Source organism: Ranitomeya imitator, chromosome 9 (assembly GCF_032444005.1).
Source record: "Ranitomeya imitator isolate aRanImi1 chromosome 9, aRanImi1.pri, whole genome shotgun sequence".
In the NCBI taxonomy this organism is placed as follows: Eukaryota; Metazoa; Chordata; class Amphibia; order Anura; family Dendrobatidae; genus Ranitomeya; species Ranitomeya imitator.
In genome coordinates this window covers 52,591,429-52,606,243 of record NC_091290.1, presented here as the reverse complement: position 1 = coordinate 52,606,243, position 14,815 = coordinate 52,591,429, and the positions used below count along the sequence as shown (strand labels likewise).

Genomic DNA, 14,815 nt, shown 5'->3' with positions numbered 1-14,815 from the left:
ATCATTTCAATCATTTGTATCCAGGATAAGACCCTATTGCGCTATTTTCTCCAGCAGCACTTATTGTGTATAGTTAGGGACAGCAATGAGTTAACAAGGTGGACGAGGATAGCAGCCCAAGGAGCGAGAAACTGCTGCTTCCTGGTCAGTACTTCAGGCACGTCTGCCCTGGGCAGGTGTGCAGCAGCCAGGGCATTGCCAGACCCCAGGAGGGGATAGAATCTGTTGCCCAGGACTAAGGACTGCAACATGGGCCCCAGGACTTTGAAAGGGCCCCGCCGAAGGGGCTTCAAATGTTCAGATTCCGGCATATGGAGTACTCCTTCTACAGGCCACCGTGGCTGTTGTGTGTACTGCGGCGCCCCAGGGTCCTAGTCATCGCAGTGGTATTGCTTTCATCTTGGTGAGAGTGATGCTACGTTTGGAGGCAAAGAAGTATGACTGCATCTAGGTATCACAAACATGCAACACATTTCACACTCCAGGCCACCAGCCTGTCACCAGCAAAGCACCCCCACACCATCACACCTCCTCCTCCATGCTTCAGTGGGAACCAGGCACAAAGACACAGTGGTTAGAACCAAAGATCTCAAATTTGGACTCATCAGACCAAAGCACAGATTTAGGCCACCTTCACACTAGCAGTATTTGGTCAGTATTTTACCTCAGTATTTGTAAGCCAAAACTAGGAGTGGAACAATCAGAGGAAACATATCATAGAAACACATTACCGATTCTGTTTTTTTCACCCACTTCTGGTTTTGGCTTACAAATACTGAGGTAAAATACTGACCAAATACTGCGAGTGTGACGGCAGCCTTACACTGATCTAATGTCCATTCCTTGTGTTCTTTAGCCCAAACAAGTCTCTTCTGCTTGTTGCCTGTCCTTAGCAGTGGTTTCCTAGCAGCTATTTTACCATGAAGGCCTGCTGCACAAAGTCTCCTCTTAACAGTTGTTGTAGAGATGTGTCTGCTGCTAGAACTCTGTGTGGCATTGACCTGGTCTGTATTCCGAGCTTCTGTTAACCTGCGATTTCTGAGGCTGGTGACGGATAAACTTATCCTCAGAAGCAGAGGTGACTCTTGGTCTTCCTTTCCTGGGGCGGTCCTCATGTGAGCCATTTTCTTTGTAGCGCTTGATGGTTTTTGCCACTGCACTTGGGGACACTTTCAAAGTTTTCCCAATTTTTCGGACAGGCAACAAGCAGAAGAGACTTGTTTTGGCTAAAGAACACAAGGAATGGACATTAGACCAGTGGAAATCTGTGCTTTGGTCTGAGGAGTCCACATTTGAGATCTTTAGTTCCAACCACCGTGTCTATGTGCGACGCAGAAAAGGTGAACGGATGGACTCTACATGCCTGGTTCCCACCGTCAAGCATGGAGGCGGAGGTGTGATGGTGTGGAGGTGCTTTGCTGGTGACACTGTTGGGGATTTATTCAAAACTGAAGGCATACTGAACCAGCATGGCTACCACAGCATCTTGCAGCGGCATGCTATTCCATCTGGTTTGCGTTTAGTTGGACCATCATTTATTTTTCAACAGGACAATGACCCCAAAAACACCTCCAGGCTGTGTAAGGGCTATTTGACCAAGAAGGAGAGTGATGGGGTGCTACGCCAGATGACCTGGCCTCCACAGTCACCTGACCTAAACCTAATTCAGATGGTTTGGGGTGAGCTGGACCGCAGAGTGAAGGCAAAAGGGCCAACAAGTGCTAAGCATCTCTGGGAACTCCTTCAAGATTGTTGGAGGACCATTCCCAGTGACTACCTCTTGAAGCTCATCAAGAGAATGCCAAGAGTGTGCAAAGCAGTCATCAAAGCAAAAGGTGGCTACTTTGAAGAACCTAGAATATAAGACATAATTTCAGTTGTTTCACACTTTTTTGTTAAGTATATAATTCCACATGTGTTAATACATAGTTTTGATGCCTTCAGTGTGAATGTACAATTTTCATAGTCATGAAAATACAGGAAAATCTTTAAATGAGAAGGTGTGTCCAAACTTTTGGTCTGTACTAATTATATATATATATATATATATATATATATACACACACACATACGCTGGGGGCGTCACTCTGTCCCACCACTGTATATACTGCGCAAACGCTCCCAGTGTTACATTATAGCCACATTGTCCGTCTTAAAGAAAGACTAGAGCCGGAAAGCGCCGACTGCGCTGGTACCGATGTCGGTGTCACGATCTCACCTACTGTTGAAGTCCACCGCCACAGTGTCCCCACACCCTGATTCCGCTGAATGTCCCACTGCTCCTGGAATTGGCACTTTCCGGCGCCATTTTCTTGAAGAGGCAATCGGCGCCTGCGCAGTCCGCTCATTCCGGCGCCATTTTGTTGAAGACACTGCAGCACATGACAGGATGGGGGCGCAGGATGGGAGCAGCACATGATAGAATGACAACGTGCAGACACCCAAAACAGGATAAGAGCACAGCATAGGGGCTGCACATGACAGGAAATGAGCGCAGGATAATAGCAGCATATGACAGGATGGAGGTGCAACATGGTAGCAGCACATAAAGTTAGGACACAGGATGGAAGCAGCACATACCAGGATGTAGAACCTCTTACCAATACAAATGCACGACACCCAGGAGTAGAACGGGTTCAATAGCTATATACACACACACACACCTCACTATGCTAAAAAAAACTGCATACTTTTGCCATTTTGCTGGGTAAAATAGTCACTGTGACGCGTTTATTTTCCATTCACTTGAACAGGTGAAAAACGCTGCAAAAATGCTGAAAGATTAAGGTACATTTTTAAAATTAAAAAAAACAAAACACTTTTTTCAAATCTGCAAGGAGAAAAGACATTTTTTTTACATGTCTATGAGTTTTCAGGAGTCTCATTCACTCTGCTGCCACTGTAAAATGCTGAGTATTTTTTTCAGGGAAAAAAAATGGGGCCAATATGCAGCATGTGAACTCCTTGTTAGATTCTGCCTCCAAATAGCTACCTGTGCTCACATGAGAAAGTGTCCAAATATACACCCATAGTTCACACTGGCCATAAAACTGAAAAAAAAAACATATACATCAGCCAATAATATATTTACAAATGATTCAAAATTTAACATATAACAATATAATTATATAAATCAGACCCATTAAACTTTTGAAGCACAATGTCTTTCATTGTGTTGGCTGAGACAGCAGCTCATCGATGTCCACCTTAAGGTTTGTAGTGGACAGTCGCAGCGCTTGTAGTAGTGTTCTGTTTGAAATGTTATTCCTGTATTTTGATTTGATATGATTTAAGTCAGAAAAAGACTTCTCACAGATATAAGTGCTGCCAAACATAGAGGCAATTTTCAGTCCCAGATCCCGTAAATTAGGGAAGTGCTTCTTATCAAGAAGCTTAAAGAAGGGCACCCCAACCTCTGCTCTGGAGGCAATGTAAAAGTCTTCCTGCACCTCACATAGCTCCAACTGGTAATGTGCATCGGCATTATTAATATCAAAGGAAAGCGGATTATTGAACAATTGGAAACTGGAGTTCAGCTCATTGAACTCTTGATACCGTCCGTTAAAGTTCTCAATAAGAGTTTCAATCTTTGGGATAAATCTGTTGAAGTTCAAGTTGGTTCCTCTCTCTTTGACTTCATGGAAGAGCTCATTGCAGCACTGAAAATTCGTGAGCTCGTTCTGTAACAAATTTAACTTGAGCAACATCAGTTTGGACCTGAAGGCAGAGATGTGCTTGTAGAGCTGACAGATATCCTGCTCCTTCTCCTTCAAGCTTTTGTTCAAAGAGTTTAAAGCCTGCGTAACGTCTATTAAGAAGGCGAGAGAGCAGAGAAAGTCAACGTCGCATAGACGCTCCTCCAAGAATGGATCGGATTTTAACTCCGATAGGAACAGGTATATTTCTTTTCGAAGTCGAAAAAATTTACAGAGATAATTTCCTTCGTTTAACCAACGAATATTTCGATTCTGTGGCAACTCGCACCTGGAGGCTTTAAGCTCCTCTAAAAGACCTTTAAACCTCCTCTGGGTCACGGTGCATTTCTTGTCTCTCATCATGTTAGTAATTTTTATCACAACCTCCATAACGTCGGCCATTTTTAACATTGTTCCCACTAATCCTTCCTCATGGACAATGCAGTGAAATGTCAGACACGCAACGCCATCTCTTTTTAACAAGCCAGCAAGGCCAGAGTTCTTCGCAGTGGTAGTCTTGGCCCCATCAATGAGAATACTTATACATTTATCAAAACCACCAAGTTCAGCCAAGGCCATCTTCACTTCCTCGTAAACATCTTCGTCTTTTGTGGTTCCTTGCAGCGGCATCAGATGTAATAATTCTTCCGAAATGTTGAAGTCGTCATCCACCGTGCGGATGCAAACTATGAGCTGGTTGGTACCTGTGATATCAATCTTTTCATCCACTGCAACTGAAAAATAAGTGCAGTTCTTAATGGCCTCGTGAACTTTCTGAGTCACGTACTGATCCATGACCGATATGCGCCGGGCGACGGTCTGATGGGAGAGTGACACAGACTCAAAGCATTTGGCCATTTCCTCGCTGCCAAAGGCACGAGCCATTTTGACGGCGCACTCTTTAATAAATGCTCCGTCGCTGAAAGCTTTTTTCCTTTTCACGATTTCCTCGCAGATGACGAACGATGCCTTTATTGCCGCCTTTTCCGTATTCATGTCTGGTGTTGGTACCATAGGCTCGCTATTCAGTTTGCTTTTCAGGTCATTGATCACTGCCAGTCTTAGATCTCCGGTATATTTGGAGTACTGGATTTCATGCTGAGAGATGTAATGCCTTTTCACATTATATTCCTTGCAGACTGCCAATATCTGGAAACATACCAAGCACTGCGGTTTGTTTTTGGACTTCACAAACAAGTAATCCATCTCCCAACGCTGCTTAAATGACCTATTTTCACTGTCGACCTTCCTCTGTCTTGGGGGTCCCCATTTTGGAGAGAAACCAGTAAGAGAAACCTGAAAAAAAAAAACAGTAAAATTACATTAAAATAAAAGCAATTTTTTTTTTATTTTTTGGGGAAATAAGACAAAAAAAAACCATCACTAACTGCCATTCCAATGTAAAATCTTTCCTGATGCTTTTATTGAAGAAGGGTGGGAAAGGGGATTATCTCAATCATCTTTTTTAAGGACAAGACATAAAACCAAACACTAGATTATCCAGTTTATCCCACTCTACGGCCCAAGGCCTCCAAACTAACGACTGGGATAAAAATGACCTTTCAAGATATTATCAGGATACAGGTCGCTCTTGTATTTGAATCAGCGTTTCCCAACTTTGGTGCAGAATACAGATCATGTTTTCAAGGTCAGCCACAAGTATGACCTCTATGGCCCTAACCTCTAAACTGTGGCTTGATAGAGGAAGGCTGGGAAATGCTGGAGGTACCGGAGGCCTTGAGAATCGCCATACTATAGTACAAGAAAACTGCGATCATGGCGCATCCTACGAATACTTGAAAGTGAAGTTTAGGGAACCGTGTTATAAAGTGTAATGTCAGCTACAATTTACACACAATCAAATATTTTGGCTAGCTTTATGCTTAAGGGATAGTCACAAAGACAATCCCCTGCCCATATGTCCTATAAGGCAGGGGCGGACACAGAGTGCGCCTGTGCAAGAACAATATATGGGTCCTTTGCAGTCCAATAGCTCCTCATAATGCACAATTTGACCAGCTTTGGAGCTGGAAATGGCACTAAGAGCACTAGAACTCTATGGCGCCACCTGTTGGAAGTAGCGATCCTACAAGTCACCATTGACCCTTTAACAATATGACTTTTAAGATAAAAATCTCAATTTTCAGATCGCTGCTTCTAACATGTTGCGCTATAGAGTTAAAGTCCTCTTCCTCTCTGAAGAGGCAATTTACATATAAAAAAAAATGCACATCACAAAAATCTAATTTAAAGGGAGTTCATCTTCCCCAAAATGGCAATTAAACTGCCTAAACATTTATATTGGGGACCTAGTCCCATTTACATAATACTAGGTAATAAAAAGGTGATTAATACTAAATTTACAGTAACTTATTTAATTAAAAATCAACTTTTAATATACAAATGAGGGTACCTTGGAAAATTTTTACATGGCCTATGTCTTTGTGCAGAGTCACACCCTACTATTTGTATAATAAAGCCGGTACCTTATAGGCGTTGAGAAATATGAAAGGGAACGCGGTGTCTCCTGCATAGTGACACTGGATGACTCTGGCGGTGCACGGGTGCATGCAGCCACACAATGTGCCTGCGGGGGCGCTGTTGTACTCGGCTCCGTACTGGACAGGCGCACAGGGGTCCCAAGAGGTAAGGGGGCTCATTTTCACCTCCAAAACCAGGTGAAATTGTGCATTATGAATGTGGTGCATAGAATCCCGTGCACACGGACGGTCACGGGTGAGAAACGAAGCTGGATTTTTGCACACTGGAGCATTTTAACATATTTTGCATTTGTGTTTTTCAACAGTTTCCCGATGGGGAAATCTACCTGCAGCGCCCCCACAGGGGAAATGAAGAACGACGCATGAAACATTAACGTCCGTATAATGCTGTGCGCATTTCTTCTGCTCCCACTACGAAGCAATACTTCTAAAGCAAGATCTAGGGAATCTGTCACCGGGTTTTTGCTCCCCAATCTGAGAGCAGCATGATACAGAAGCCGAGACCCCAATTCCAGCAATGTGTCACTTATTGGGCTGCTTGCTGCAGTTTTTATAAAACTGATTTTATCAGCAGTGTGGGTGAAGGGGGCATAAAGACACTGAGAAATTAAAGAAAAAAAATAATTATGATTTTTTTTTCTCCAGAAACACAGATTCCAAAAGGATCAGAGATGAAGATTGAAAGTCAGGCGTGGAGCATTTTATTTTTCGGGGGTGGGGGATGGGGTGTTAGAGGAAGATGGAGGAGAGAGGTGAAAAAGCAGCGGCCTGCGTTTATAGGCGGTCTGTGTTTATAGGCGGCCTGCGTTTATCGGCGCCCACCGTTTATCGACGCCTGTGTTTATAGGCGGCCTGCGTTTATCGGCGATCTGTGTTTATTGGCAGCCTGTGATTATAGGCAGCCTGCGTTTATCGGCACCCAGCGTTTATCGCCGGTCTGTGTTTATAGGCGGTCTGTGTTTATAGGCGGCCTGCGTTTATCGCCGGTCTGTGCTTATAGGCGGCCTGCGTTTATCGCCGGTCTGTGCTTATAGGCGGCCTGCGTTTATCGGAGGCCTGTGTTTATTGGCGCTCTGTGTTTATAGGCGGCCTGCGTCTATCGGTGCCCAGCGTTTATAGGCGGCCTGCGTCTATCGGTGCCCTGCGTTTATCGCCGGTCTGTGTTTATAGGCGGCCTGCGTTTACCGGCGGTCTGTGTTTATACTAGTGGTGGAATGGCGTGCACTCTTACTCAATAGGGACAGGTGCAGGCTGAACTTGGATGTTATCCAATTGACCAGTAAATTCATAGAAAAACAGCCGCACACAAGTACTTTGATTTTTTGATGCAAAGAAGAGCAGTTTATTGTATTCACCACAGAAATATATACAGTGGGGCAAAAAAGTATTTAGTCAGTCAGCAATAGTGCAAGTTCCACCACTTAAAAAGATGAGAGGCGTCTGTAATTTACATCATAGGTAGACCTCAACTATGGGAGACAAACTGAGAAAAAAAAATCCAGAAAATCACATTGTCTGTTTTTTTAACATTTTATTTGCATATTATGGTGGAAAATAAGTATTTGGTCAGAAGCAAAATTTCATCTCAATACTTTGTAATATATCCTTTGTTGGCAATGACAGAGGTCAAACGTTTTCTGTAAGTCTTCACAAGGTTGCCACACACTGTTGTTGGTATGTTGGCCCATTCCTCCATGCAGATCTCCTCTAGAGCAGTGATGTTTTTGGCTTTTCGCTTGGCAACACGGACTTTCAACTCCCTCCAAAGGTTTTCTATAGGGTTGAGATCTGGAGACTGGCTATGCCACTCTAGGACCTTGAAATGCTTCTTACGAAGCCACTCCTTCATTGCCCTGGCAGTGTGCTTTGGATCATTGTCATGTTGAAAGACCCAGCCACGTTTCATCTTCAATGCCCTAGCTGATGGAAGGAGGTTTGCACTCAAAATCTCACGATACGTGGCCCCATTCATTCTTTCATGTACCCGGATCAGTCGTCCTGGCCCCTTTGCAGAGAAACAGCCCCAAAGCATGATGTTTCCACCACCATGCTTTACAGTAGGTATGGTGTTTGATGGATGCAACTCAGTATTCTTTTTCCTCCAAACACGACAAGTTGTGTTTCTACCAAACAGTTCCAGTTTGGTTTCATCAGACTATAGGACATTCTCCCAAAACTCCTCTGGATCATCCAAATGCTCTCTAGCAAACTTCAGACGGGCCCGGACACGTACTGGCTTAAGCAGTGGGACACATCTGGCACTGCAGGATCTGAGTCCATGGTGGCGTAGTGTGTTACTTATGGTAGGCCTTGTTACATTGGTCCCAGCTCTCTGCGGTTCATTCACTAGGTCCCCGCGCGTGGTTCTGGGATTTTTGCTCACCGTTCTTGTGATCATTCTGAACCCACGGGGTGGGATTTTGCGTGGAGCCCCAGATCGAGGGAGATTATCAGTGGTCTTGTATGTCTTCCATTTTCTAATTATTGTTCCCACTGTTGATTTCTTCACTCCAAGCTGGTTGGCTATTGCAGATTCAGTCTTCCCAGCCTGGTGCAGGGCTACAATTTTGTTTCTGGTGTCCTTTGACAGCTCTTTGGTCTTCACCATAGTGGAGTTTGGAGTCAGACTGTTTGAGGGTGTGCACAGGTGTCTTTTTATACTGATAACAAGTTTAAACAGGTGCCATTACTACAGGTAATGAGTGGAGGAAAGAGGAGACTCTTAAAGAAGAAGTTACAGGTCTGTGAGAGCCAGAAATCTTGATTGTTTGTTTCTGACCAAATACTTATTTTCCACCATAATATGCAAAAAAAAATGATAAAAAAACAGACAATGTGATTTTCTGGATTTTTTTTTCTCAGTTTGTCTCCCATAGTTGAGGTCTACCTATGATGTAAATTACAGACGCCTCTCATCTTTTTAAGTGGTGGAACTTGCACTATTGCTGACTGACTAAATACTTTTTTGCCCCACTGTAGGTGTGCTGAGGTGTTTATCGGCACCTGTGTTTATAGGCGGCCTGCGTTTATCGCCGGTCTGTGTTTATAGGCGGCCTGCGTTTATTGGCGGTCTGTGTTTATAGGCGGCCTGCGTTTATTGGCGGCCTCCATTTATTGGCGGTCTGTGTTTATAGGCGGCCTGTGTTTATAGGCGGCCTGCGTCTATCGGTGCCCAGCGTTTATCGCCGGTCTGTGTTTATAGGCAGCCTGCGTTTATTGGCGGTCTGTGTTTATCGCCGGTCTGTGTTTATAGGCGGCCTGCGTTTACCGGCGGTCTGTGTTTATCGGCGCCCAGCGTTTATAGGCGGTCTGTGTTTATAGACGGTCTGTGTTTATCGGCGCCCAGCGTTTATAGGCGGTCTGTGTTTATAGACGGTCTGTGTTTATCGGCGCCCAACGTTTATAGGCGGCCTGCGTTTATTGGCGGTCTGTGTTTATAGGCGGCCTGCGTTTATTGGCGGTCTGTGTTTATAGGCGGCCTGCGTTTATTGGCGGCCTCCATTTATTGGCGGTCTGTGTTTATAGGCGGCCTGTGTTTATAGGCGGCCTGCGTCTATCGGTGCCCAGCGTTTATCGCCGGTCTGTGTTTATAGGCAGCCTGCGTTTATTGGCGGTCTGTGTTTATAGGCGGCCTGCGTTTATTGGCGGTCTGTGTTTATAGGCGGCCTGCGTTTATTGGCGGTCTGTGTTTATAGGCGGCCTGCGTTTATTGGCGGTCTGTGTTTATAGGCGGCCTGCGTTTATTGGCGGCCTGCGTTTATTGGCGGTCTGTGTTTATAGGCGGCCTGCGTTTATTGGCGGTCTGTGTTTATAGGCGGCCTGCGTTTATTGGCGGTCTGTGTTTATAGGCGGCCTGCGTTTATTGGCGGTCTGTGTTTATAGGCGGCCTGCGTTTACCGGCGGTCTGTGTTTATACGCGGCCTGCGTTTATCGGCGCCTGTGTTTATAGGCGGCCTGCGTTTATTGGCACCCAGCGTTTATCGCCGGTCTGTGTTTATAGGCGGCCTGTGTTTATTGGCGCTCTGTGTTTATAGGCGGCCTGCGTTTACCGGCACCTGTGTTTATAGGCGGCCTGCGTTTATCGCCGGTCTGTGTTTATAGGCGGCCTGCGTTTATTGGCGGTCTGTGTTTATAGGCGGCCTGCGTTTATTGGCGGTCTGGGTTTATAGGCGGCCTGCGTTTATCGGCGCCTGTGTTTATAGGCGGCCTGCGTTTATTGGCATCCAGCGTTTATCGCCGGTCTGTGTTTATAGGCGGCCTGTGTTTATCGCCGGTCTGTGTTTATAGGCGGCCTGTGTTTATCGCCGGTCTGTGTTTATAGGCGGCCTGCGTTTACCGGCGGTCTGTGTTTATCGGCGCCCAGCGTTTATAGGCGGTCTGTGTTTATAGACGGTCTGTGTTTATCGGCGCCCAACGTTTATAGGCGGTCTGTGTTTATCGGCGGTCTGTGTTTATCGGCGCCCAACGTTTATAGGCGGTCTGTGTTTATAGACGGTCTGTGTTTATCGACGCCCAACGTTTATAGGCGGTCTGTGTTTATAGACGGCCTGTGTTTATCGGCTCCCAGCGTTTATAGGCGGCCTGCGTTTATCGGCGGTCTGTGTTTATAGGCGGCCTGCGTTTATCGGCAGTCTGTGTTTATAGGCGGTCTGTGTTTATAGACGGCCTGTGTTTATCGGCGCCCAGCGTTTATCGGCGGCCTGCGTTTATCGGCGGCCTGTGTTTATAGGCGGTCTGTGTTTATCGGCGCCCAGCGTTTATAGGCGGTCTGCGTTTATCGGCGGTCTGTGTTTATCGGCACCCAGCGTTTATAGGCGGCCTGTGTTTATCGGCGGTCTGCGTTTATAGGCGGCCTGCGTTTATCGGCAGTCTACGTTTATAGGCGGCCTGCGTTTATAGGCGGCCTGTGTTTATCGGCGGTCTGTGTTTATCGGCGGTCTGCGTTTATAGGCGGCCTGTGTTTATCGGCGGCCTGCGTTTATAGGCGGTCTGCGTTTATAGGCGGCCTGCGTTTATCGGCGGTCTGTGTTTATAGGCGGTCTGTGTTTATCGGCGCCCAGCGTTTATCGGCAGTCTGTGTTTATAGGCGGCCTGCGTTTATAGGCGGCCTACGTTTATCGGCGGTCTGTGTTTATAGGCGGTCTGTGTTTATCGGCGCCCAGCGTTTATCGGCGGTCTGTTTATCGGCGCCCAGCGTTTATCGGCGGTCTGTGTTTAGAGGCGGCCTGTGTTTATCGGCGGTCTGTGTTTATCGGCGGTCTGTGTTTATAGGCGGTCTGTGTTTATAGGCGGTCTGTGTTTATAGGCGGTCTGTGTTTATAGGCGGTCTGTGTTTATCGGCGGCCTGTGTTTATCGGCAGTCTGTGTTTAGAGGCGGCCTGTGTTTATCGGCGGTCTGCGTTTATAGGCGGCCTACGTTTATAGGCGGCCTGCGTTTATAGGCGGCCTGTGTTTATCGGCGGTCTGTGTTTATCGGCGCCCAGCGTTTATAGGCGGCCTACGTTTATCGGCAGTCTGTGTTTATCGGCGCCCAGCGTTTATCGGCAGTCTGTGTTTAGAGGCGGTCTGTGTTTAGAGGCGGTCTGTGTTTATCGGCAGTCTGCGTTTATAGGTGGCCTACGTTTATCGGCGGTCTGTGTTTATAGGCGGTCTGTGTTTATCGGCGGCCTGCGTTTATCGGCGGTCTGTGTTTATAGGCGGTCTGTGTGTATCGGCAGTCTGTGTTTAGAGGCGGCCTGTGTTTATCGGCGGCCTGTGTTTATAGGCGGTCTGTGTTTATAGGCGGCCTGTGTTTATCGGCGGCCTGTGTTTATCGGCGCCCAGCGTTTATAGGCGGTCTGTGTTTATCGGCGCCCAGCGTTTATAGGCGGTCTGTGTTTATCGGCGCCCAGCGTTTATCGGCAGTCTGTGTTTATCGGCGGCCTGTGTTTATCGGCGGCCTGCGTTTATAGGCGGCCTGCGTTTATAGGCGGCCTGCGTTTATAGGCGGTCTGTGTTTAGAGGCAGTCTGTGTTTATCGGCGGCCTGCGTTTATAGGCGGCCTGTGTTTATCGGCGGTCTGTGTTTATCGGCGCCCAGCGTTTATAGGCGGTCTGTGTTTATCGGCAGTCTGTGTTTATAGGCGGTCTGTGTTTATCGGCGCCCAGCGTTTATAGGCGGTCTGTGTTTAGAGGCGGCCTGTGTTTATCGGCGGTCTGCGTTTATAGGCGGCCTACGTTTATCGGCAGTCTGTGTTTAGAGGCGGTCTGTGTTTATCGGCAGTCTGCGTTTATAGGTGGCCTACGTTTATCGGCGGTCTGTGTTTATAGGCGGTCTGTGTTTAGAGGCGGCCTGTGTTTATCGGCGGTCTGCGTTTATAGGCGGCCTGTGTTTATCGGCGGTCTGTGTTTATCGGCGCCCAGCGTTTATAGGCGGCCTACGTTTATCGGCAGTCTGTGTTTATAGGCGGTCTGTGTTTATCGGCGCCCAGCGTTTATAGGCGGTCTGTGTTTATCGGCAGTCTGTGTTTATCGGCGGCCTGTGTTTATCGGCGGTCTGTGTTTATCGGCGGTCTGTGTTTAGAGGCGGCCTGTGTTTATCGGCGGTCTGCGTTTATAGGCGGCCTGCGTTTATAGGCGGTCTGTGTTTATCGGCGGCCTGTGTTTATAGGCGGCCTGCGTTTATCGGCGGTCTGTGTTTATCGGCGCCCAGCGTTTATAGGCGGCCTGTGTTTATCGGCGGTCTGTGTTTATCGGCGCCCAGCGTTTATAGGCGGTCTGTGTTTATCGGCAGTCTGTGTTTAGAGGCGGCCTGTGTTTATAGGCGGTCTGCGTTTATAGGCGCCCAACGTTTATCGGCGGCCTGTGTTTATAGGCGATCTGGGTTTATAGGCGGTCTGCGTTTATAGGCGGCCTGCGTTTATAGGCGGCCTGCGTTTATAGGCGGCCTGCGTTTATAGGCGGCCTGCGTTTATAGGCGGCCTGCGTTTATAGGCGGCCTGCGTTTATAGGCGGCCTGCGTTTATAGGCGGCCTGCGTTTATAGGCGGTCTGCGTTTATAGGCGGTCTGTGTTTATCGGCGGTCTGTGTTTATCGGCGGCCTGTGTTTATCGGCGGTCTGTGTTTATAGGCGGCCTGCGTTTATAGGCGGCCTGTGTTTATCGGCGGTCTGTGTTTATCGGCGCCCAGCGTTTATAGGCGGCCTGCGTTTATCGGCAGTCTGTGTTTAGAGGCGGTCTGTGTTTATAGGCGGTCTGCGTTTATAGGCGCCCAACGTTTATCGGCGGCCTGTGTTTATAGGCGATCTGGGTTTATAGGCGGTCTGCGTTTATCGGCAGTCTGTGTTTAGAGGCGGTCTGTGTTTATCGGCGGTCTGCGTTTATAGGTGGTCTGCGTTTATCGGCACCTGTGTTTATAGGCGGTCTGCGTTTATAGGCGGTCTGCGTTTATAGGCGGTCTGCGTTCATAGGCGGTCTGCGTTTATAGGCGGTCTGCGTTTATAGGCGCCCAGCGTTTATCGGCGGCCTGTGTTTATAGGCGGTCTGGGTTTATAGGCGGTCTGCGTTTATAGGCGGCCTGTGTTTATAGGCGGTCTGCGTTTATAGGCGGTCTGTGTTTATCGGCAGTCTGTGTTTATCGGCGGTCTGTGTTTAGAGGCGGTCTGTGTTTAGAGGCGGTCTGTGTTTATCGGCGCCCAGCGTTTATAGGCGGTCTGTGTTTATCGGCAGTCTGTGTTTAGAGGCGGCCTGTGTTTATCGGCGGTCTGTGTTTATCGGCAGTCTGTGTTTATAGGCGGCCTGCGTTTATAGGCGGCCTGCGTTTATCGGCGGTCTGTGTTTATCGGCAGTCTGTGTTTAGAGGCGGCCTGTGTTTATCGGCGGTCTGTGTTTATCGGCAGTCTGTGTTTATAGGCGGCCTGCGTTTATAGGCGGCCTGCGTTTATTGGCGGCCTGTGTTTATAGGCGGTCTGTGTTTATCGGCGGTCTGTGTTTATCGGCGCCCAGCGTTTATAGGCGGTCTGCGTTTATCGGCGCCCAGCGTTTATCGGCGGCCTGCGTTTATCGGCGGCCTGCGTTTATAGGTGGCCTGCGTTCATCGGAGGCCAGTGTTCATGGGAGCCCAGATGGGGGTCCCCGGCCGTCCCTCACCCCTTTACCCATCTTTTAGTAGAAGACACCATATTTTTCCACCTGCACACTCCAGTCTAGGAGCCAACCACTGTGACTAAGCACAGCAGCACTCCGTTACAATGTGCCACTCTCAGCAGGACGAGGTTTCCATTCACTGACAGGAAACAGGTCTTGAAAAATGGTGAGACAGTGAAACACAAAAGCGGATTAGAAAGTTTCTAAACTTTTCTCTCTGGCTTTAGTCAGATAATGTGGGATTCCGTGGCTTTGTTTCCGGGACGGTCGGACTATACACCGAGGACAGCTGTGGACGGTGCTACATGCACACTATCCGTGCAGCGGAATTAGCCCCCAAGGCACAGCCCATGAGAGGAACTACTTACCGTACTGGACTCCATGGCTGCAGGATCATCTTCTCGGGAAGACTCCATGGCATGGACGCAGCACACTGTACAGGAAGTCGAGTCACTGCGCAGCCATTCGGTGAGTGTTTGTAGTCCTCCTAGCCTACA

At 47.8% G+C, this 14,815-nt stretch overlaps 1 protein-coding gene across 1 annotated transcript; it reads right to left on the bottom strand.

Annotated features, from left to right (window-relative positions):
* Positions 1 to 2,698: 2,698 nt before the first annotated feature.
* On the bottom strand, positions 2,699 to 14,783 carry LOC138649864 (general transcription factor II-I repeat domain-containing protein 2B-like). Its single transcript, XM_069740585.1, has 2 exons — positions 14,687 to 14,783; positions 2,699 to 4,991 (listed from the first exon to the last, which is right to left on the bottom strand). Exons 1-2 carry the CDS (start codon positions 14,732 to 14,734, stop codon positions 3,168 to 3,170), a joined length of 1,872 nt encoding a protein of 623 aa, XP_069596686.1. The 5' UTR covers positions 14,735 to 14,783; the 3' UTR covers positions 2,699 to 3,167.
* Between the last annotated feature and the right edge of the window lie 32 nt (positions 14,784 to 14,815).

What these genes read in the sequence shown, in the direction of transcription:
- LOC138649864 (XM_069740585.1), bottom strand. Translation starts at nt 14,734, where the DNA reads ATGGAGTCTTCCCGAGAAGATGATCCTGCAGCCATGGAGTCCAGTACG. An exon ending in CAGCCATGGAGTCCAGTACG is followed by an intron (nt 4,992 to 14,686) that starts GTAAGTAGTTCC and finishes TTTTTTTTTCAG; the next exon opens with GTTTCTCTTACTGGTTTCTC.